This window comes from Patella vulgata, chromosome 6 (genome assembly GCF_932274485.2).
Source record: "Patella vulgata chromosome 6, xgPatVulg1.2, whole genome shotgun sequence".
In the NCBI taxonomy this organism is placed as follows: Eukaryota; Metazoa; Mollusca; class Gastropoda; family Patellidae; genus Patella; species Patella vulgata.
Window position 1 is genome coordinate 3,694,367 of NC_065884.2, and position 25,634 is coordinate 3,720,000.

The window sequence follows — 25,634 nt, forward strand, 5'->3', positions numbered from 1 at the left end:
AATATGTTATTCACGACAAAACGACAAATATCCTCTTTGTATTGTAATCAGATTGGAGAGCTATTAGTCTTGACAATAACTCTGTTAAACAAAGTGAAACCACCTGGTTAAAATAAAAGAAGTATAGGATACAGTTAAATTATTTTCAAATTGTTTATTCCAATCATTCAACTCATCTCTCATTCCATAATAACAATACAATATCATTTAACATAATCTAATATACAGACCTATACAGTAATCATTTAATATATTATAATATATATTTGAGCTACAGGCACAATATTATCAAATTTTTCTTATTCTTAACAAGTAGGATTGTACTATGGTCCAGGAACCGAAGGTGACGCCATCCCAGCCATGTTGGATTTGTGACGTCATATTAAAAATCTACATCCGACAATCGAGGAACACGCATGCCAAGTTTCATGCTGATCGTACTTAAATTGGCGAATCTTTGGGGTTTTGTTTGAAGAGCGAACCTCACTCCTCCACCCCAGACCACTTGACCACCCCAGTCACAGAGCTAGTATTCCTAAACCTCGGACAACACGTGGTGCTAGAAGATGCGGTAGTTTTGGGGGCTCGTAATGTTAACGGGTAAACCTGTAGTATCCCTTTTAGCAATCAATATCAAAATTTTATAATACTGAAACTGAAAGTAAACTCTGACACTAAAGGGTTAAGATTGTTAATTAATGAAGTTTGATAACCGATGTCCTAACAATAACATATATACAAATATTATAATTTATAAACATATTTCTTTTACTTAAACTACAACAAATAAAAAAAAACATATAACTATAATTACAGTGTATATACTTCAAGAGTCTAAAATATTTCCTAGTTTGGAGAAGTTTCTCTTAGTTTTACTTCATAAGAGATTCATTACTATTAAAGTTCTATGCTTCTGATTGACAAGAAGGTATGAGGAATTTCTCCGAGCAGGAATATTTTAGACTGGTATATTGTGAGGCTTTTGAGAGCAATGAGAAGGTTAAAGAATCTCTTCAAGGCCGAATATTCCATAATAAATGTTTCTGTATCAATCAACTGTACCTGTATCAACCAGTTATACCTGCATCAATCAGTTGTACCTGTATCAATCAATTGTACTTGTATCAACCAGTTATACCTGTATCAATCAATTGTACCTGTATTAATCAATTGTATCAACCAACAGTGTGCTGTGGGGAATATTCTCGCTTCTTCCTTAATCCTGAAGGGCTTCATTCACGTCAACTTGAGATCAACCCAAACCAATTTCTAGTTCTTTGAAGGTACGGGGGGAAATGGCCGATTGGTTAGTGCGTGCGCTTTGTATCATAAAGTCTGTCATTGAGTCCACTGACTTGGTTTCGATTCCCCAGTTGTGTGTGTGACAAGGAGTAGGTTCGTCTGTCCAACCCTCATGGGTTTTCTCCAGTTTCCTCCCACTGCTAACGACCCCTACGTGCAAGCCGAAATGTTAGTCCCGAAATGACCTGGTTAGTGTCGAGTAGACGTTAAACCCCTCCCTCTCTCTCGCCTTTATGAATAGACAGCCACCTGATTCTCAGGAACAATAAATAATAAAACTAAATCCAGATCGGATTCCGCAAGAACAAATATACAAGTAAAATACAGGTAGTTTAAAGATACAAACACTTCATTGGCCAAGAGCAAAATATACTCCAATGAAAAATCTTGATACTTGAAACATTTCAAAAGAGATTTATTTAAATTAGATCCATCAGTACCCTAAAGCCTCTATCATTAACAAATCAATAATAATAATAATAATAACTTAATTAAATGAAAATTCCAATATATCTCCTTTAATATCTTTAGTATGCGGATTAATGGGGTGAATATATACAATTAACAGAAGGGCAGACTACGCTAAAACTAGTAGAGTTGTGTTACTAGAAATTAACGGGGCGTATTATATACAATATATTGAAGCGCAGACTGACGACATGTAAATCCTTCCTTAAAGTTTAACCTCGTATCAATCTGATTAGAATACAGATCTATATTACCTTTCGGTTTTTTATACCGTCGATGGCCTCTACTACATGAAGATCTGACTAATTGTAGACATTTCTAGTGGGTTACGCAAAGAAGTTGCCGTAACAGACCATTTCATTGGCTAATCCCTCACCTCATCTACACCGCCTGTTATATAACAATTTTTCTAGATTCTAGTGTACTGAAGACAAATAAAACCAAACGGAATATGGATCTGTGTTTTATCAGTTTAACCAGTTCTATCACAAATGTGATAATAACTGACACCAATATTGTCCTTTAAGCAAGAATCCTTGAGATTCTGCTCTATATAACCATTCCTGTAATTATTGCACAGCTAAATTCAGTATGACATTCTATATACATATATATTTACACAAACCTAAATTACAATATTTGACACAGTCTTTAAAGGAAAGGTCTGAATGCTTAAAATATTTTAAAGGGTGTAGGTCCAACTTCAACGACCACCGTGTAACAGTGAAGACTGAAGTTCACTATTGGAACGGTGACAATTGAAGTTCACCACTGGCCACACTTTCACATACATGTATATAAAGATGAATTATCATGTTACCACCCAGGCCCAGAACTGTGTTACCACCCAGGCCCAGAATTGTGTTAACACCCAGACCCAGAATCGTGTTAACAACCAGACCCAGAATTAAACTTAATAATATAACATACATACATGTACAAAGCATCATACATACAATAATCGTCTTAACACTCTGGCCCAGAATCGTGTTAACACTCAGAATTAATCTTAATAATATAACATACACACAAAGCATCATATATACAATAATCGTGTTAACACCCTGGCCCAGAATCGTGTTAACACCTAGGCCCAGAATTAATCTTGATAATATACACACAAAGCATCATACATACAGTAATCATGTTACCACCCAGGCCCAGAATTGTGTTAACTCCTACAAACAGAATCGTGTTAACACCCAGGCCCAGAATTAAACTTAATAATATAACAAACACAAATCATCATACATACAATATATTATTAGATTTATGGGTTATATACACTTTAGGTAAGTTTTCTCCAGGTTCTCTCGTTTCATCCCACTGCTACAGAACTTTACGTACAAGCAAATCATTGAAATGAAACTAAACCACATGTTAGTCCCAAAATGAAGGATTGACATTAAACCACACTTGTCTCCCTCTACAGTAAAACATCTACCTTTCCTATATTTTTTAACCATTTTGATTTCATATATATATAAATAATAATTACTGGAAAACTGCATCACAGATAAACAAACAGTAAGCCAAAGACGAACCCCAGACAATGTAAGCAATATAAAATAGAAGCACTATCATATCAAGTGAATAGATACAGGGATACAGGCTACAGATGTTAGTGGCCACTGCACTGAAAACCAACTCACAACAAGGGAGACAATCCACAAAAACAAGAATGACAGCACCTTTGTTATTTTCAAGCTTTTTTAGTTCTGTAATCTGGCTTCAAACCCCAGCTCCTGTTAGCTGTAACTAGTGAACAGATCATGTTTAGATGTAGACAAGTTACTAAATATAGAACTGACCTTTAGTCTTACAGAGATTTACAGCAATATAGATATAACATGGAGTCAGACCGATATATACAGTAATATAGGACAGGACAGTAAATAATGGCAACATAGGGTTCTCAGTTCACTTATACTGACCTGTCAGATCAAATCAAATCAAAATTTCAAAGAATTTAACAGTAATACACAATTAAATTCATAGTTTTTGTAAAACACAGCTAAATTTATAGTCTTCATGCGTAAAACACAGTTATATATATATTTGGGATAATGCTAATAATTGTCATATTCTTTGAAAAAAATAATATATCTTACAAATTCAAGAAAACACAATACATGATAAATTACTGACCAATTTCTGAAGTGAGAGCCCTGATGTAGAATGATTAATGACAACGGGCCTGGAAATAGAGGCTTCAATTGTAGGCTAGCTGTCGAAATGTCATACACCATTGAACTTTCGTACCAGGCATGTATATCAATAAAAGTGGGACTGAGCAAAACGACAGGTACTACCAGAGTGATTACCTCGGATAAAACCAGAATTTGTGTCTGATAATTTTCTGTGACATGTGCCTTATTTACAGGCTTAGTTACTTTACAACTTTTCATTCTTAGCCCCAACAGGGGGGGGGGAGAGAGAGAGAGAGAGAAATGGGGTTTAACCTCCACTCGACACAAACTAGGTCATTTGGGGACTATCATACAGTTCAATTTTAGTTCAATAATTTGCTTGCGTGTAGGGGTCTTTAGCAGTGGGAGGAAAATCACGAGGTTGGACAGCCGACCCTATTCCTTGTCAAGTTTAGCCAGGGAATCAAAACCCCACCAGTTGACTCAATGACAGGTCTTATGATACAGCGAGAACATGCTAACCATTCGGCCACCCCTCCCGCGCTAACAGAGAATAAATAATGTTAACAACATATGACAAGAGTTTGACGTATGTTTACGCTATCAACAACCAAAAGAGAAACAAGATGGCCACCCAGAGAAAGATTCGAGATAAAAACTGTTCTTCTGTATGTTGAGGTGAGCCAGCTTGAGCTGTAATATAAAACAACAATACAATTTTAACATTCAGTTTAATTACAATCTTTAGATTCAAACAAAGGAATAAACATCCTACTACTCCATATCACACAAACTAGGTCTTTTCGAGACTAACACATGGTTCACAAACCAATAGCGCAGTGGACGCTTACGGCTAGCCCCCGGATCCTTTCACTATTTTGAATTGTCTGTATGTTTGTGTTTTCCTGAGTATGATGTCCTGTCCGTGTATTTGTTTTTGTGTAAATTTTGTGTGGTGCAGTCCCCCTTCACTTACTATACTAGTATTCGACATTAACTGGGATAATGAGAAAGAGAGAGAGAGAGAGAGGGAGAGAGAGAGAGGTCTACTAATGCATGGTTCACAAAACAATAGAAGTCCTACTATTCCACATCTACTGGGCTAACGAGAGAGAGAGAGGTCTACTTGACATAAACTAGGTGATTTCGGGACTAACATATGGTTCAATTTTATTTCAATAATTTGCTTGCGCGTAGGGGTCTTTAGCAGTGGGAGGAAACCGGAGGACATGGAGAAAACTCATGAGGTTGGACAGGCAACCCTACTAATTACGTACGCTAACGTGTATACGGTGCTAACCATTCGGCCACGAAACCCCCGAATGAGCAAAAGAAATTAAATGAAATGGGGTTTAACGTCCTACTGTTTTGCTCCGAACTGGGCCAATGAAGACGGGCATACGCCATAAAGTGTGCTATGAGGGAAATTTTGCCTGGACAACGGCACTACGGCCTACTCTTATATCAAATTGCAACTGCCAAGGGATCTTTTAAGTACACGCCAATGTATACATGGGACCTCTGGTTTTCATGTCATCCGAATGACTAGACAGCTGTCCTTGTCAGACCCTCCGTCTTGCATCACTGACAAGGGGGAACCACGCCGGAAAATCTGGGTAAAAATTAGCAAAAGACACCAACCACTACTACAATAGGTTGCTGTGTGTACAAAGTGTCATAAAGGTATCTTGCTGGACATCAAGGATATTATCTAATACATTAAGAGATGTTTTGGTACTACACAATGTTATAAACTATTGTCCAACAGATGGAGTGAAATTTGTTATATTATTTGCTTGAAAACGTCACTTTAGTTAAAATAGTAATTGTGTTCCATATTATGTTTTTGTGTTCATTAAGTATGTCAATTGCTAAATGACGTTGCTAAATGATGTTTCGAAGTATTTATTCGTAGCTAACTCTTACATATCAACCATTTGGGAAAGGTATATATACACATACTTGAAGTGATATTTGAATACTGTTGTCTGAACATTAAGAAAAATTTAGTCCACCTGTTTTACCAAACATAAAAACCGTCTGTCGGCTACAACTCAAGGATCGAACATTTCAAGTACTGTAATATTTTATCAGGCTTCGAAATAAGCAAACGCAAAAGCGTGCTAAAATATGACTATAGCAGGCTAGATTTAAACTATAACGCAAAGTTTTGTGTCTACGGTAATTTTGGTTTAAAAGCAGATTTTAAAACTTTTTCTATAGCCCAAATCTCTGAAAGGTTGAAAGCATTTACGACATAATCTCATGAAAGACTCACTTCCCTTGAACAAACACCGGACAAATAATATATGCAAAACTCAAATCATGTGATATTATTGACCAATCGTGTTATCCATTGGGTTTTTGTTGTTAATTAGCGAAGTATCTTTTTATGCAGTGCGAACCAGTTTGTTGTATTTTCTAATTAAACTGGAAAATTATCAATATTGATTGAAAAAAGAAGCGTGACCCCTGGCTTTAGGAAAAATAACAAGTAGTAAAACTTACGAGGTCCAGGGCGATTATCTGACATATTAAACGAAGACGTAAATATTCCAAAGGGAAAGGCACCAATTCCAAAGGAAAACTGAAATCCACCATCGCCAAAGCCAAATGCTGGGAATCCCTGAAAGAAGAATTGTCTCGTAGTTTACAGTCATGAAAAATCTCTTCCAAACATGACTATCACAATCTTTCACGTTCATGAAATGGTGCTGCAGCCATTAAAAAAACCTGCCGCCAATTAAATAATTGAGAAAAAAGCTCCTGTATAAAGATCCCTCTTCGTTATCATATTACAAGAGTAATTCTACATTTTCTTAAATTAAGGAGTGACAAATTGTATTATGCTTTAGTTTTGTCTCATTTTCTCTTTTGACCTCTTTGTCGGCATGCTTAGTGCACAATTTGCACTAAAGACCAAACCAATTTTACAAACTCATTTTTGCCCCCCTTTGTGGCTATTTGACCTTAGAAATTCCAATTTAAAAATGTTGCATATTTGAGAGTTTTGACCATCTCCAGACATATTGATAGCGATAAAACGCATGACAAGCAGTACATGAAAACATTTAAACAACGTAATGTTATTATTAGACATGTCGTTCTATCATTCCCACGGATATTCTCCATCAGCATCCGGTGACATATTAGACTGCAAGTAATATTGTATTCTATTGGCTGGTTTTAGACTGCCATCCAATTAAAATAAGCCTTACATTAGCATTCAATATGTTTGGTGAATAATTATGGCAGCCCTAGTTTTACCATGGAAACACCCATAGCATAAAGAATGAGGTCACTATACTCAAACATACATGTATGCAGTTTTAAAAATAAACAAAAACTGAAAGTACAGTAGTTTATGAATCTCAATATTTAGGAGAGTGATTTAGTTAATTAGCGAGCATATTAAATGACTCCCCTAATATAAGTTGAGGCGTGTCAGGATGCGCATGAGGGAAACACGCTTTAAATATGAAGGAATGTTATCCCGGAAAAGAAATAAAATAGGGAGAGCCAGAATGGAAATGAAATGGTGTTTAGCATCCTACTTTTCTGCTACGAGGGACGTTTGGACCAGACAGAAGGGCTTCAGCTTACTCTTATATCAAATCCCAAATGCCAATATGTACACGGGGCCCAAATTTGGTTCCATCTAAACGACTAGACATTGACCCTTGCCATAGAGTATCATGGAAATGTAAGGAATGAAATGGGGTTTAACGTTTTACTGTTCTGCTCCGAACTGGGCTAATGAAGACGGACATACGCCATACAGTGTGCTATGACTACTATGAGGGAAATTTTGCCCGGACAGCGGCACAATGGTCAGGGGATCTTTTACGGGCAAGTCAATGTGTACACGGGACCTCGGTTTTACGTCCCATTTAAACGACTAGACAGCTGTCCCTGTCAGACCCTCCGTCCTGCCTCACTGACATGGGACGGAAGCACGCCGGAAAATCTGGATGAACTTTCTCGGCAAATGCAGGGATTGAACACCCAATCTCCAGACTCGCGAGCCAGCGTCATACCCACTTAGCTACTGTGACCCCCCCCCCCCCCCAGAGTATCATGGACTCAACAAATAAATGAATGGCAGCTATTAGCATCAAATACGTACCCCGGTGTTTTCAGGTTCCGGTCTCTGTCCTGATGGGCGTGGTGGTAATTTCTCTCTAGAGAAAATAAAAACAACAATTCCGTTAAGAGGATACTCTATACATGTAGTTTAAAAGATCTACTGAGTTGCAGACAATAATGAGAGATAGAGAGAGAGAGAGAGAGAGAGAGAGCTACATGTAACATTAATTAGCAGCTTGAGGAAACCAGGGGACATGCAGACGACTCACAAGGTTGAGAAGGTGACAATTTCTAAACAAACAATACAAAATTCTTAATCGGTTTGATATATTCTGAAATCATCAAATTTCGTTCAAAGATAGATATGTACATAGAAATGAATAGTCAGCAATCCCATGGCCTAGTGATCAGTACCACGGTCAACAATATCATGCCCCTAAAAAGAGAGAAATGGGGTTAAATGGCCACTCGACACAGACATACGGTTCAATTTTATTTCAATAATTCACTCGTACGTAGGAGTCTTTAGCAGTGTGGAGAAACTGGAGGACCAGGAGAAAACCCATGAGATTGGTCTGGTGACCCTACTCCGCGTCACATACATGCCCCTAAATCTTACAGTCAGTGGTCCCAACACTAATATATCATAAAACTTTAGGGTTATTTAGCAGTTGGAAGAAACCAAGTGACAACTTCCAAACAAACAATACAACATTCTGAATGAGTCTGATCTGAAATCATCAAGATTTGTATTTAATATGCCCAAGTGACTACAACACTAAAGTATACATTAATAATTACCTAGGATCCTGTGGATTTGGATTTCCTCTTCCGTATATGGGTATAACTTTATCTTTACCTATTCCAGCTTTACAAACCGGACAGAGTTGTCTCTGGGGACGAGTTTCTAACCACTGGTGTAAACATGGCCAGCTGAAGAATACAATAAATAAATAATTTATATATGTCCACTCGACACAAACTAGGTCATTTCGGAATGAACACATGGTTCAATTTTATTTCAATAATTTGCTTGTGCGTAGGGGTCTTTAGCAGTGGAAGGAAACCGGACTGCAGGACCCGGAGAAAACCCACGAGGTTGGACAGGCGACCCTACTCCTTGTCACGTACAACCAGGGATTTGAAACCACGCCAGTTGACTCAATGACAGGTCGTATGATACAGCACACACATGCTAACCATTCGGCCACCCAACCCCCCCCCCCCCCAGTAAGTAAGTAAGACTTTGGCTAATTAATAGAGCTGTGTCAATACAGTTCATTTTCGATACGATACGGCAAACCGGTACGCGATACGTATCGCGATATGATGACATCATGAATTATGCCCAAAATAATCTCAAACTACATTCTGTTTCAAGATGTTTGAGATGGGTAAGTATCAGGGTTCTTAATCCATTTGAAACGAACCGGCCAGAATTGGGTCAATTGAGGTCCCGTAGAATATGGGTTAATTATTATATCCATTCCCTTTAATATAACTAGACTTCAACAAAAATAATTCTTGGCAATTTGTTGTGGAGAATGTCATATTTTAAGGTATGTGATTACCACAAAAATAACGACAGGTACACCTTTTGAAAAATGTTCATATTTAATTCATGTACCATCTTTAAGTTTACGTCCAGAATAAATTAATTACTGTCTCCTTTTATTCGATGAAACATTCACGTTTCATAAGTCGATGATCTAAAATATTAGCATTATTCAACTATTGCCAGTATCAGAAAATGCTGTAGCCAAAATAAACTGTCTTCATAACACAATTTGTAGTCTTTGTCTATCAGGTACCAAGTCACGTAACTTGGTAAAAGTTTTTATTCATTCGTCAATTGATAGACACATGGCACAGTTGTCACGTGACAACCATACTTGAAATTGCTTTAAAATAAAAATTCCATACGATTATGATATAGCCTTCAATAAAAACAATATTTTTAAAATTAAGCCTTTGTCAGAATGTGTATAAAATAAACAAAATCATAATGGTAAGCGCTGTTTAGAAATGGTTTTATTGACCTAATTCCAAGCGATATGTCACGTGTCATTGGAATTCTATCAGGAAAATATATTATTAAATGACTGTTTCTCGGTGTATTCGGTGTTCTATCAGGGGATTATATTCAATGAAGATTTAAATATACCTAACAACTGGTCAGTGAATTCATCCAGTTATTATTTTAATGTCTACCAGTACATGGAAATCATACGGAGCGTGCAAGACACTCAATTGGTAAACCATGCAGAGATCGTCTTCTTTCACCACGTGGGTTTCATGGTCTTTCTTAACCGAAGAATTTTTTCAATGATACGGCTATATTACGTATCGATATAAATATCGCTGGAACGCATCGATATATCGACACAGCCCTACTAATTGACCTGGAATTCCTGTTGTTGATCGAAAAAAGGGGTTACCCTTGTCATTAGTGCAGAATGGAAGGCCTGGCAAGGAACAAGTATAGTCGTTCAGATGGGACAAAAAAACCGAGGTTCTGTGTACACATAAAAAAAACCTTGACTTTTGGAATTCAAAATAATAGTAGGCCGTAGCGTTACTGGCAAATAGCCAAGATGAAAAGCACCCTAGCTGCTAGCCAGCCTAGAGTCTTGACGTACTCTGTTAGTCTGCATTCATACCGGTACTTCAACTAAACTTTACTTTAAAGATATTGTCTTTTTTAGTTCTAATATCACTCAACATATATATATACATGGCTCGAAATGTTCGCCTGTCTACTTGTCGCCGACAGGCGATTTTTTCGTCTGACAGGTAGCAAGTAAAACTACCTGTCGCTTGCGAAATTTGGACTAGATATTACATGATGTTCAGTAAATTGACTTAAGACCACAATACTCACGTCCACGTCACGTACATTTAATTATTCGTTTCTAAATGCAAGAATTAAGCACGGAAATATCGTGAAAAGCCGCCATTTGCACTGTTTACATTTCGCTCTGTCGTAGGCAGCAGTTACTCACACAATTTGGAAGTAGACAATTTTTTAACAATGGATTTCACATCATCTACGCTTGTTTCCTTCTGCTTGACGTTACTTTATAGCATATGAAGTATTATACATGTACCGGTATCTAAATAAATTAAAACGCACCCTCAGGTCATCTAAAATAGTTCTATCGTAACGCCACCACAGTAAATATAGTGGTAGCTGGAATGGAAATGCACACAGCTCATTGCCTGGTGTGTTTAATCATTTAAAAAGTTTAAAACAATTTCCATAAATAAAGGCTATGAATAATTTATAAGACAATTTGACAAAATCAAAAAATCAGGTCGGAAAAATATTTCATATATAAATATAATTTGTAGCGTAAATATAGCCCGGATATGTGAGAAGGGAATTCCAGGTGGCGTTTTATCTGTCCTTCGCACACGGTACATGTAAATACGGTGCCATGCACAGGTGTGATTTGTGTTTTGATATTCAATTTATTACGGATATTTTAAAATCTGAATTCTACAACTCAACTGTGAAGTATTCGATTTAGTACCGAAGTGTGGTACCATGATACTTTGCGGAATTCACGTGGATACGGATGATAGAATTGTACGAATCTTCGAGTCGCTGAGCCAAAGCAGATTCGCCGACTTTCAAGAACTTTTAGGCAATCCGATGTCGAAGAAATAAAAAGGTTTCATATTTATATAGAGCAATGTACGTCAAAGACCTAACCACGTGTGTGTGTACCTACATGTATGGATATGTGTCATGTGTGATGTGATTAGTTTTTGGGTTTGATAATTGAGAGTGACAGGTTATTTACTGAAGCGACAGGTATGAAGAAAAGCTACCTGTCGCTTGTGACAGGTAGCTTTTTTTAAACATTTCGAGGCCTGTAGACAACAGTGATTGATGCTGATTGATATTACAATTCCTCAAGGTGTGCATGTATTATATAATAATACCAGCTGTGACATTGTTATAACATTGACACAAGCTCGTGAGTGACCGGTGACATGTCATTTCATCTACCCAGTCCCGTGCTTATACTTTCTACAATCAACAATATCGCCAACAAGTACGTCAACAGTATTAGTTTTCCAATTATTGAATTAAACTAAAAATAAATAATCTTACCAGAACAGATGACCACACATACTAACAACGGCATCATGCGCCGTATCTAAACAAATATTACATTCATAAACTGCTGCCTTTTCGTCTTCGCCATTATTTTCACTTGGTCCAGGATTACTTGAAGCAGCACCGGCTGAGGCTTCCGCCGGTTTCGAAGAATTGTCGGTGCTCATGTTACGCCTCTAAACGTTCAATGTGTACTTTTCTAAAATTACTGCGACTAAATTTAATGAAATAAACGGCCTTCACACAGGAATCAAGTTTACATCATACAACAAGATTTCGCAGAATTGTAGGCGGAAGTATACGAATCATTGCGCTTGCGCACTACAAATGTCATTTCCACTGAAGATAACTCTTTTCAATTTTTTCTTGCGGATGCAGACCACCACTAATTCATCTGCCCAAGAAGAAAAATGAAATGAAATGGGGTTTATAACGTCCTACTGTTCTGTCCCTACTGGGCTAATGACGATAGGTATACGCCATGCAGCGTGCTATGCGGGAATTTTCGCGCTACGGCCTACACTTATTTCGAATTACAAGGGTTCTTTTACGTGCATGCCTACACGTTCTCCCTTACCTGTGTGAACTGGTAGTGTAAATGAACCATTGGCAGTTGGTGTAATATTTATGTCGGACATATTATACAATATAAAGGCATAAATAATTAGGATACAAAACAACACAAGTATATTAATTTGCTTCCTGGTTGCATAAGGTGTATAATAGACGGAGAAATGGGGTTTAACGTCCACTCGACACAAACTAGTTCATTTCGGGACTTACATATGGTTTAATTTTATTTCAATAATTCACTTGTGCATAGGGGTCTTTAGCAGTGGGAGGAAACCAGAGGACCCGACGAAAACCCACGAAGTTGGACAGACGACCTTACTCCTTGTCACGTACAACTGGGGAATCGAAACCACGCCATTTGACTCAATGACAGAGCTTATGATACAACCATTCGGCCATCCACCCCCACCCCACCCAGCCTCCCTGGCGCATCAATTAAACTGCAAACTACATTGGTTGCCTTTCTCCTTTGGAATCATTCTGATTAAAACACAGATCATATTTCGTTTCGTTTTTTTTTAGTTCAAAATCTCGTTTTACTTGTCTTTACTATACTAGGATCTGGAAGTGTTGTTATATAACAAGCGTTCTAGTTGACGTCGAGAATTAGTCAATGAAACGGTCTGTTACGGCGTGTTTTTGGCGTGTTCTGGGCGGAACTGTGGGTAAACCTATAGAAACGTCAACGCTGATTTATTAATCAATTTCTGATGTCATAGGGTCAAAAACCGCTCGTATGACCCCTAATACGACCTCTAAGTACAACTGATCACATCACCATGTAGTGTAGGCCATCGAAAGTATAAAAAAAAACGAAACGAAATATAGATCTGTATTTTAATCATATTGATTTGTTTGTGGTATATCTTTAATTAACGTAGGGTGTGTGTGTGTGGGGGGGGGGGGGGTACACCATCCATCAGACATCGTGCTGCCGTGGTGTCTCAGTGAGTAAGATGTCGCTAACCTGATGTTCACCCGGGTGCACGGCGTCAGTGGTTCTACCTTGGCCACACCATCGACCATACATCGTAGAGCCGTGGGGGCTCAGTGAGTAAGGAAGCCACGGTGGCTAAGTGAATATGTTACTAGTTTCTCTGATTATATCGTGTCTCTTGGCAGCTACTATGATGAGAATAACGATGACGAGGATGACGATGATGAGGATGATAAGGATGACGATGATGACGATGATGATGATGATGATGATGACGATGGCGATGATGACAATGACAATGATAAGGACGATGATAAAATGACGATGATGAGGATGACGATGATGAGGAATGACGATGCAGAAAATGAGGATGATGACGAGGGTGAGGATGACGAGGATGAGGATGACGATGGTGACGATGATGACGATGACGACGATGATGAGGTTGACGATGACGATGATGAGGTTGACGATGATGAGGAGCCGATGCAGAAAATGATGTCACAGTGACCGTGAAGATGACACGATATTTTACTAATCCTTATTTCACTATTCTTATATAAATTATTATACGTTTTAAACAATCTAAACATGCCATTATTATTTGTGTATTATCATTTAGAGGCGGATTAATATAAGTAAGCTTTATATTTTGTTTCCTTATCCTTATAATTTATTATCTATTGTATATGTTAAATAAATACTGTTTAAACTAATCGATTTTAACAAAAATCAATATATACATGTACAGTCGGTTATATTGTTCAAGTCTACCTCTTGTGTGTTTTCTTGTGGGTGACTAAATGGAAACAAGAATCTTAATTGATGATTAATATTTCTAAATTCTTTTTATTAAACATGCATTATGCAAGAGCTAAATCTGTCTATTGCAGGTCTTTCTTTAGGCCTGAAATGTTATTTGAATTATTAATTAGATATTTATTAACCTATCCAGACCATAATCAACTCTAGATGGCATCTCTAGCCTGCGATCTTAAGTGGACCGTGGGCCAATTTATTGCATAACTTTCCTTCTAGATTTAACGATTAAATGGATAATCGAGACTATGCTGCTTATCGTACTGACTTTAGTAATGATGACCGAGGCTAGGCAGAAATTTCATTCGCTTAGTTCTCGGTTCATAGTGGATCAATTTGAATGAAATTTTCAGCAAATTGCCTTTACGTTATCTAGATTTTAACTAGTATAGTGAGAACTGCCAACTCGTTATCGAATCTCCCATAATGTATCTTTAAACAAATAATCAACATCATTAACAGCAGACAATTAATATTGGTATAACCGCTTAATGGAAAAAAATCTCCAATATGGATATGGGATTGACATAAACGTACACGTGTCTCCAAGTATCCAAATACAGGTATAACTGAAGTTTGTCCTTAGGGATGTGATCTGAAGTTGATCTCCTAATGACAAGTTTCCATGACGGTTTTTCTCTTAACTGACTCATTTCGGTCTATATATTCCCCATGTATTTACCTAGGACATTAATCCTATAAATCTATTGTCTATACAAACAATATACCCTGGTAACTAAAACGTTATAGCCCGTAGACGTTAATTAAAATTTATAAGGCCAATTTAAAGTGTAAAAGAACGAATACAAGAGACGGGTGATTAAAGAAATATTTAAGACAATATAAAGTAGATATAAATGGGGGGTAATTAACGTGGATTATAAACCTGTTTCGGTAAATCTCTTTTATCTCTGGGGTATATTCTATGCCCAGAATAACTTGCGGCTTTCGATATATACAGGGAAATTTGGGGTTATTCTTCTGAAAGTTTTTCTTTAAACCTGTAACAGGTTATTCTTCCAGGGTAGGGTTTTTTCCATAAGAAAACATGATCTAAGGTTTTTCTTATGGGAATTCTGGGATATTCTCATCTTGCGTACATGTAAACATAGACGGTTTATAAGCAAGATAAAGTCCTCGACTTCGGTTATGCTGGGGAAGAAAGACTTCAGAAAAAAAACGGGTTATTTTCTTCAGTCTTTCTTCCCCTAGCATAACCGAAGTCGAGGACTTTATCCTACACTTAAAATCCGTTAAAATATAATTTACTGAATTGAGTAATACTGTGCGGATTAGCACGACTTATTAAACATTTTCCAGCCTCGTGGGTTTTCTCCGGGTCCTCCGGTTTCCTCCCACTGCCAGTGCTAAAGACCCCTACGCTCAAGCGAATTATTGAAATAAAATTAAACCATATGTTAGTCCCAAAATGACCTAGTTTGTGTCGAGTGGACGTTAAACCCCATTTCTCTCTCTCTCTCTCTATTAAACAAATTTGCTATTGGGTCGCAATTCACTCTCCAATCGTATATCCATGTATGATCGGTATTATATCGTATATCGCCTTGAGTCGAAAATAAGTCTAGGTAATATTTAACAATTATTACAGGCTTTATTTAAGTATATACGAAAAGAATTACGCAATATGGCAGAAAACATGTTGACGGTTTCACGATTTCGCTTATTTAATTCTTCATATTTCTTTATACGTCACATTAATTCTGTTATTCACGGGTAAAAGAATTTTTCTCAGATATACGAAAGAACGGAAATAAATCATTATAACTAGATTACTGCGTTTGCGTTTTCAATTCACGTAGATGACTGTTTTGTTTGAGATTTTACAATCAATCATCAACGATAATCGATATCTACACCAAGCAAGCCCAGCGAACGTCTTGGGTCACCGTTCATTATTATCATTAGTTAGATTTGACGACGTAGGTGTTGAACACGGTACGTAGGGTTGTCTTATAGTTAATGATATCCTTAATTATACCTGATATTATGTTTGTTGTATCAGGTATATATATTCGTACAGGTGTTAATATAGAAGAATACATCCGGAATATAATCAACTGGATTCCAGGTAAGCTTATATATATATATATATATATCTTTATATCGACCGGTTTGTCTTGTCCCAATTAATTTATATATGAATGATATTGACCTTTGTCCGTCTTAACAACTAGAAATGGAGAAGTTCTTAACCGAATTTTACTTCCATGTTTTTTTTAAAATTTAAATGGACTTATGGCCAGCCATTGCAAGGCATCCCCCCTCCCCACATCACGTATTTAAATGCATTTTGTGTTTATGTATAAATAATCGGTTGAGTGGAGCGATTATTAAAATAATAATTATATTTTAATCCTGTTATTGATCGTGCGCTTATATATCAGATATCTCAAGATTAAATCCACACTAATATGAACTCAGGTTGACTATTTAAAGGGGCCACAGCGGCTAAGTGGGTAAGACGATGGTTCGCTAGCCCGGAGGTTGGGTGTTCGATTTCTTCATTGACAGAGAAAGTTCAGCGGGATTTTCTGACGTGGTTTCCTCATGGCAGTGGTGCAGAATGGAGGGCCTGACAATGATAGCTGTCTAGTCGTTCGGATGGGACGGAAAACCGACGACCTGTTTATACATTGGCGTGCGCGTAAAAGATCCCTTATTGGCAGTTGGAATTCGATCTAAGAGTAGGCCATACTGTCGCTACCCGGGAAAAATGTCCCTCATAGCACACTGTATGCCGTATGCCCGTCTTCGTTAGCCCAGTCGGAGCAGATCAGTGGGACCTGACGTGACCTTCCACTACAACTGGTCAGATCTTCATGTAGTGTAAAAAAGTATTTAAAAAAAAAAACGAAACGAAATGTAGATCTGTATTTGAATTAGATTGGTTTTCTATAATCTGTTTTTGAACTATTTATCACGACGGGTCATCTCTTTATCTAAATCGTACATAATGCATATTTAAATGAAATGAAATGAAATGGGGTTTAACGTCCTACTGTTCTGCTCCTAAACTGGGCTAATGAAGACGGGCATACGCCATATAGTGTGCTATCGAATTCCATCTGCCAAGGGATCTTTTACGTGCACGCCAATATGTACACGGGACTTCGGTTTTTCGTCCCATCCAAACGACTAGGCAGCTGTCCTTGTCAGGCCCTCTGTCCTGCATCACTGACAAGGGGAAACCACGCCGGAAAATCTGGATTAACTTTCTCGGCCAATGCAGGGATCGAACACCTGATCTCCAGGCTAGAGAGCCAGCGTCTTACCCACTTAGCCACTGTGACCCCCTTTAAAATAAAACAAATTGATCATAATATCAACAACTTGGATTCAATTGGCTTTGAAACAGATCTATCATTAACCTTTCTTGTACAACATGGAGCCACGGTGGCTAAGTGAGTAAGACGCTGGCTTGCTAGCCTGGAGGTCGCTGGTTCGATCCCGGTGTTGGCCGAGAAAGTTCGTCGGGGTTATCCGTTGTGGGTTTCCCCTTGATGCAGGATGGAGCGGGGGCCTGACAAGGACAGCTGTCTAGTCGTTCGGATAGGACGAAAACCCGATTTCACGTGTATTTTAGTCAAAACACTAAGTATACTTGGCGAATTGGGAGAAGTATTTTTTCTACTTCCATTTAATCAAATAGAAAAAGTTTAATTAGTCTTTGTGTGTATGACAGGTGTGTATGACAGGTGTGTATGACAGGTGTCAAACGGAGTAGAAACGCATTACAAAAACAGTATATTAATTTTTAGATATGGAAGCCATTCAAGACAGAGATCTATTCTCGAAGTATGAAGTAGATAGTCCTCTGTGTGCAAAATGAGACAATTGGCGTTTTTGTGAGTCGATTAGATTAGGTTTTGATTTGATAGTACGATTTGGTATGATTTCGATTTGATTAGCTATGGTCCACAAATGTAAAATTTGATAATTACGATTTGGTAAGACGGCTGCCATCACGGACACCGATCAGAAAAAAAAATTGTCTCTGCTAATTATTGATGACTTGTTAAAGACAAATGAAGGTTATCTACGCAAAAAAGGAAAAATGGTTGCCGTTAGAAACAATCTCCTATGTCCAACAAGTTCAAGTATTTTTTTGAAAACTGAAGTGACAAAACATGTAAAAAGTTTACTGAGAAAACCTAGGATCGAGGAATATATTGAAAAAACTGTAAATGAATAAAATTGCTTAGAGGTGATCTAACATTCTTGTGGACTATAAAGTTAACATTAAACACGTCAAATGCGTTTTAAAAAACATTTTTATGGAGAAAAACAACAATAAGCATTAAAAATTACTTACGACGTCGAACATTCCGCCATTTTGAAAAAGTCAAATCTAATCGCCTAAACACCTCCTGGGACGATTAGGTCGATTTGCCTAATCAGTTGAGTTAAATCGTCTTACAAATGTAACGATTAGCATAATCAACTTGGTTCACAAATGCGTATAATAACTAATCGGTCTAATCTAATCGGTTCACAAAAACGCGTAATGTTAATTCGGCGAGGCGTTCCGATTGTACTCAGGGCGTATCAAAAGACACATAATGAATGTATATGAGAGTGGAGCGGAGATAGTCGAAATTCATTTCATAATTACAGTTTAGTTTACAAAATGATCGTCACGTCCCAGGTTGTTTTAGACTTAATTTAACTATCCCGAACCCGAAAAAAAATAACGATAATAGGGACTGAGTGGTCGAATTGTTTAACGCGTGCGCGTTGGATCATAAGGTCAAGTTGCGTGGTTTCGATTCCCCGGTTAGATGTGACAAGGAGTTGGGTCCCCTTGTTTACCCTCGTGGGTTTCCTCCGGGTCCTCCGGGTCCTCCGGTTTCCTCCCACTGCTAAAGACCCCTACGCGCAAGCGAATTATTGAAATAAAATTGTAACATATTATGTTAGTCTCGAAATGACCTAGTTTGTGTCGAGTGGACGTTAAACCCCATTTCTCACTTTCTCGAATGATAATAAAAACGATACCATGCGTACATACTGCACGTAAAAATCCTTTAACACGGGGAATTTTTAGAAGTCAACTCGTAAACTTCCTTGTAGACCTTCAAGATACAATTCTAATCTCCCAGAACGTCAGTATTGACGTCACTGGTTAATACACCTTTTTACCTGTACCATTGCAACCCAAGTTATAACTCTTTTCACCTGTAACTCTAGACATATCTCTTTTTACCTGTACCGCTAGTTTGAGATCTATTAAGAACTCACAGTGGCGTTATAATATTTGTGAATTTATTAAGAATCCACGGTGGTGTTATTCAGAACTAAAAATGACTTTTATATGGTGTTTACTCGACCTTTTAGTCCAACAAACTAACCGACATCGTTGGAATATTATCGCAGAATATTATCGAAAGAGATTTTTTGTTTCTATTATAAAGAAGATGATTGCCTTTTCGTGTTATAAGCTAATTAGAAAAAGCATTATAATAGGTACAATTCGTGCTGTTTCATATTATCTATCATTAACATGGATAAACAATTAGGCAGGTGGCGTGAATGCTATTGTCTCCAATATCATGCGATCCGGAAGATTAAAGCGCGTAACACCAGGTGTCCAGGTGTCGCTCAGTTCTTTCCACATCGTTTCCGTATCTATTTGATTCCCGATTTTATATTGGTTTATGAACTGAAATGAAATTGGGTTTGACGTCCTACTGAGCTAATGAAGACGGGCATAAGCCAGAGTGCTATGAGGGAAATTTTGCCCGGACAGCGGCACTACGGCCTACTCTTATATCGATTTCCAACTGTCAAGGTATCTTTTACGTGCACGTCGATGAGTACACGGGACCTCGGTTTTTCGTTCGATCAGAACGACTAGACAGCTGTCCTTGTCAGGCCCTCCTTCCAGCACCACTGACAAGGGAGAACCACGCCAGAAAATCTAGATGAACTTTTTCGGCCAATGCAGGGATCGAACACCCGACCTCCAGGCCAGTGAGAAAACCCACGAGGATGGACAGGCAGCTCAACTCCTTGTCACGTACGACCGGGGAATCGAAACCACGCCAGTTGAATCAATGACAGACCTTATGATACAACACACACGCGTTAACCATTCGCCCCCACCCCTCTCAAGTATGCAGAACGTGTGACAAAATAACACTGGGGCATATCGCTCTGAATTAATTAATCTTCACCGTTACTATACCAACACAAAATACATAACAATAAAAACTGTATAACACATGGAATTCATACAAGTTGAAAATTATTTGATTCCTGTTGTAAAATTATGGTAATGGTTACCTGGAATTCTAGTCATGTTTGTGTAACTATGGAACAATGTGGGTTTATAGATTTCCAATTGTCGTGGTGTGGAAATGGTCCGTCATTAGACTCATTAACTATATAAGTTAGATGACACGTAACAACTATTACAACTTTTACAACATATTACAGACACGAAATCACTGCCACAAAAAAATTAAAGGAGTTAAATCTGTATCAGATGGGCGAGAGAGAGAGAGAGAGAGAGAGAGGGAGTAGGTCATTTCGGGACTAACATATAGTTCAATTTCAATAATCAGCTTGCGGGTAGGAGGAAACCGGAGGACCCGGAGAAAACCCACGAGGTTGGACAGGCGACTCTACAATATTGTAAAGATAAATCTCTTAAAGGAATGATTTAATTCCGTTCAACATTTATAAGATATAGGGAATAGAAATATTTCATCGACTTTAACGTCCACTCCAAACAAACTAGGCCATATCGTGACACACAGACATGTTCAATTTTATTTAAATAATTTGCTAGAGGGTGGGGTGGAATGGGGGGGGGCTGAGGACCCCACATCTTGTCACGTACAAACGGAGAATCGAAACCACGCGCACGCGTTTATCTACTTGACTACATATCTCTCAATATGGACACAAATGGGAAATGAAATGAAATGAAATGAAATGAAATGAAATGGGGTTTAACGTCCTACTGTTCTGCTCCTATACTGGGCTAATGAAGACGGGCATACGCCATACAGTGTGCTATGAGGGAAATTTTGCCCGGGCAGCGGCACTATCGCCTACTCTTATATCGAATTCCAACTGCCAAGGGATCTTTTACGTGCATTCCAATGTTTACACGGGACCTCGGTTTTTCGTCTCATCCGAAGGACTAGACAGCTGTCCTTGTCAGGCCCTCCGTCCTGCATCACTGACAAGGGGAAACCAAATCGGGATGAACTTTCTCGGCCAATGCAGGGATCGAACACCCGACCTCCAGGCTAGCGAGCCAGCGCCTTACCCACCTAGCCGCCGTGGCTCCGGACACAAATGGGTCAAAAGCGCATATTGATGTTGAATGGAGTATATATATATACTGATTTATATTTATTGTTTAGAACACATACTGTCATTTCTAATCAGTTTTCTCCGTCGAAGTACGCCAGCAGTAAAAATAGAATGGCAATCGCTCGTGTTTGGTTAGTCGAAACCACACCAAATTCGCACACGCGCTAACCATTCGGCCATCCAACCCAGAATGACCGCCATCTTGGTAATAAGCTATATGAACATGTGATCATTTTACAAGGTTGTGAATGTCAGGAATGGAATCTGTGACCCCGAAAACATATATATTGACACCAAACACTACTACTTAATCTAAATCAGCACATCAACCGATTTTCCCGCCAAAAATGGTCGCCGCCATCTTGGCAATATCATCATGAAATGATGGGAAACAATCTAAAGTATAGTCATGAATGCCGCCAATATTAATACATTGCCAAATCACAGTTGATATGTCGATAACATTATAAAAAAGGTGAAAATAAAAAATAATTTGGAATATTATCGCAAAATGGCTACCCTCAAATAATGGCCTCCCATACTATGAAGACCTACTCAAAAAAAATATGTCAACATTGTTTTTTTTTGTAATCAAACATCAAAACATACAAAATAAAGCTTATTCCACGATTTTTATCCGAAAAACCGACGGATTTACATTAAAGATCGGACTAAGAGAGAGGCTGACGCACATAATCACCCCCGAGGATAGGCCAGCGATCCTACTCCTGGGGACGCCTTGCCTCAATGACGGCTCAGTTTTCCCAAATTATTGAAATAGTTCCGTAATGATAAAAATGTTTTTGCTCACGCCTTTGTTGCACTTTAGTAATTTATCAAATATCAGCTAATAAACTGATTAATAATTCGATGTTATTCCGATAAATAAACGGCCTAAGTAGCCATTAATAATTTAAAAGCGATTAATATTATTTTTAAGTGATCAGCGTATTAACGTTGATAGCTTAATCGATTCGTTTACTGTGATCACATGCATTCTATATGCATGAAACATTATAAATAGTCGTCATTATTCACCGTACTGTTTGACCTAGGGTATTCATTAGTGCAGGGAGATATGATATGGGGTGGGGGGGAGGTAACGTCTTACTTTTCTGCACTAACCGGGATATTGAGGAGAGAGAGACGGAGGGGGAGAGGGAGAGAGAGAGAGAAATGGGGTTTAATGTTCACTCGACACAAACTAGATCATTTCGGGATTAACATATTGTTTTTAATTTTATTTCAATAATTCGCTTGCGCGTAGGGGTCTTTAGCAGTGGAAGGAAACCGGAGGACCCGGAGAAAACCCACGGGGTTAGACAGGAGACCCTACTCCTATTGAAGATAGGATTAACGTTATGGGAGTTCCGTCATACTGGGAGGAGGCCCAATATATATATCATCTAGGATCAAAATAGGGTCTTGGCATCCAAGATCACCGTAGAAATATTTTGAACATGTGGAAACCTTTTGTTGCTATCTACACTCAAATCATAGGTTTCCTTCTTTAGCGTAGGTTTCTGTTGCAGTAGGGGGTGGGGGCGGAGGAACCGGAGATAACGCACGAAGTTACGAAGGCAACCCTATCTTGTCACGTACAACTCTGGGATCGAACCCTTACCACTTGACCTTATGACCTAACGCGAACCCGTTAAGCCATTCGGCCAACCATCCCGTCTCTAGGCGTAAGCGAATTATTGAAATGAAATTGAACCATACGTTAGTATCGAAATGAACCATTTGTGACCAATGACCGTTAAAATGATAGCTATTAACAGTAACCACTACATGTCGGTATTACGTCCTTCTGTTCTGCTCGTACTGGGCTAATGAAAGCGATTATACGCCATGCAGTTTACTATGAGGGAGCGACGCTACGTTCTACTCTAATTTCGAATTCCAATTGTCAAGGATTTTTTTAAACGTACACGTCAATATGTACGTCAATTTTTACACCATCCGAACAACTTGACCAGGCACTGCGTAAAAATCCCGAAGTACGCAGAGATCAAACACCAGGTTAGTTAGCCAACGTCCTACTCACTGACCCACCGTGGCACCCCGATATAATATAAAGACTGCAATACACAAACATCGCCTTGTCTGCGATATCACCTCGGTGGAAGCGGACGTTAAATAAAGCTATTTCACACACAAACATCGCCTTAAAAAGTTTAGTCATACGATCCTTATATCGCCGTGGATCAATAGTTTGCATTTACGTATTTATTTGATACGTTATTCGAGATAGGTGTGTAAGTCTCGGTGTATGGCAACATAATATTTGGGTGGCAACTTCGTTCAAGCTATAGGCCCCCCACGTCCAGTTTGATCTGCGTCTTTTATTCAATCAATTATCATTACTTAATGTTATTTTAGTGTTAATGTGTTGGATTTTTTTTTTTGTATGTTCGATTTTTCTGGAATGATTTAAAAAATAGTTAAACTGCACAAATGGCGTTCGAGTATATGTCACAATAAAATAAAATTGAGTCAGTGTATATCCCACAGATATCCGATAATGGCGTCACGATGTGTCCCAATAAAACAAAATGGCGCCAGGGTACTTCTCATAGATATCAGAAAACGTCAGAAATGACATGAAATGGGGTTTAACGTCCTACTGTTCTGTTCAGACTGGGCTAATGAAGTGTGCTATGAGGGACATTTTGCCCGGACAGCGGCGCGACACCCTACTCTTATATCGAATTCCAACTGCCAGGGGATCTTTTACGTGCACGCCAAGGTGTACACCTGACCTCGGTTTATTCGTCCCATTAGAACTACTAGACAGTTGTTCTTGTCAGGCTCTCCATCCTGCACTATTGACAAGGGAAAACCACGCCGGGAAATCCCAACAAGATGGCGTGTGTCAAAATGACACCAGAGCATGTAAACAAACAAAAAAGAAAAAAAAAGACAATATGGGTCAGAGAACGACACAATAAAACAAAGTGACGTCAGAGAACGACATCATAAAACAAACTGACGTCAGAGAACGACATCATAAAACAAACTGACGTCAGAGAACGACATCATAAAACAAACTAACGTCAGAGAACGACACAACGAATCAAAATAGCACCAGAGTATGCCACATAAAAACAAAATGTATTAATGGTTATCATGCCTGTCTCTTGTTCTGGTGCGTGTTTATCATGTCTCCTCTTGTTCTGGTGCGGGTTTATCATGCCTGCCTCTTGTTCTGGTGCGTGTTTATCATGCTTGCCTCTTGTTCTGGTGCGGGTTTATCATGCCTGCCTCTTGTTCTGGTGCGGGTTTATCATGCCTGCCTCTTGTTCTGGTGCGCGTTTATCATGCCTGCCTCTTGTTCTGGTGCGGGTTTATCATGCCTGCCTCTTGTTCTGGTGCGGGTTTATCATGCCTGCCTCTTGTTCTGGTGCGGGTTTATCATGCTTGCCTCTTGTTCTGGTGCAGGTTTATCATGCCTGCCTCTTGTTCTGGTGCGGGTTTATCATGCCTGCCTCTTGTTCTGGTGCGTGTTTATCATGCCTGCCTCTTGTTCTGGTGCAGGTTTATCATGCCTGCCTCTTGTTCTGGTGCGTGTTTACCATAAGGTCTGTCATTGAGTCAACTAGCGGGGTTTCGATTCCCCGGTTGTAGGTGACAAGGAGTATGGTCGCCTGTCCAATTTCGTGGGTTTTCTCTCGGTCCCCCCCACACACCACTGCTAAAGACCCCCACGCGCAAGCCAATTGTTGAAAAGAAATAATATGGAACCATGTGTTAGTCCCGAAATGAACTAGTTTGTGTCGAGTGGACGTTAAATCCCATTTCATCTCTCTCTCCCTCCCCCTTACAGTGT

At 38.6% G+C, this 25,634-nt stretch overlaps 2 protein-coding genes across 2 annotated transcripts in view; one reads left to right on the forward strand and one right to left on the reverse strand.

Annotated features, from left to right (window-relative positions):
* Positions 1–139: 139 nt before the first annotated feature.
* On the reverse strand, positions 140–12,441 carry LOC126823245 (E3 ubiquitin-protein ligase RNF185). Its single transcript, XM_050551953.2, has 5 exons — positions 12,127–12,441; positions 8,808–8,939; positions 8,047–8,101; positions 6,429–6,546; positions 140–4,613 (listed from the first exon to the last, which is right to left on the reverse strand). Exons 1-5 carry the CDS (start codon positions 12,297–12,299, stop codon positions 4,516–4,518), a joined length of 576 nt encoding a protein of 191 aa, XP_050407910.1. The 5' UTR covers positions 12,300–12,441; the 3' UTR covers positions 140–4,515.
* A 3,980-nt stretch (positions 12,442–16,421) lies between these two features.
* LOC126823234 (potassium voltage-gated channel protein Shaw) overlaps positions 16,422–25,634 on the forward strand; it is a 55,418-nt gene continuing 46,205 nt past the window's right edge. The window contains exon 1 of the mRNA XM_050551936.2: positions 16,422–16,550. The gene's annotated coding sequence lies outside the window, so the exon portion shown is untranslated. The remainder of the gene's footprint in view (positions 16,551–25,634) is intronic.

Coding starts and splice junctions, on each gene's coding strand:
- LOC126823245 (XM_050551953.2), bottom strand. CDS start 12,299: ATGAGCACCGACAATTCTTCGAAACCGGCGGAAGCCTCAGCCGGTGCT. Junction 8,940..12,126: donor ATGTGTGGTCATCTGTTCTG/GTAAGATTATTT, acceptor TGTATTCTTCAG/CTGGCCATGTTTACACCAGT. Junction 8,102..8,807: donor CCAAATCCACAGGATCCTAG/GTAATTATTAAT, acceptor TATTTTCTCTAG/AGAGAAATTACCACCACGCC.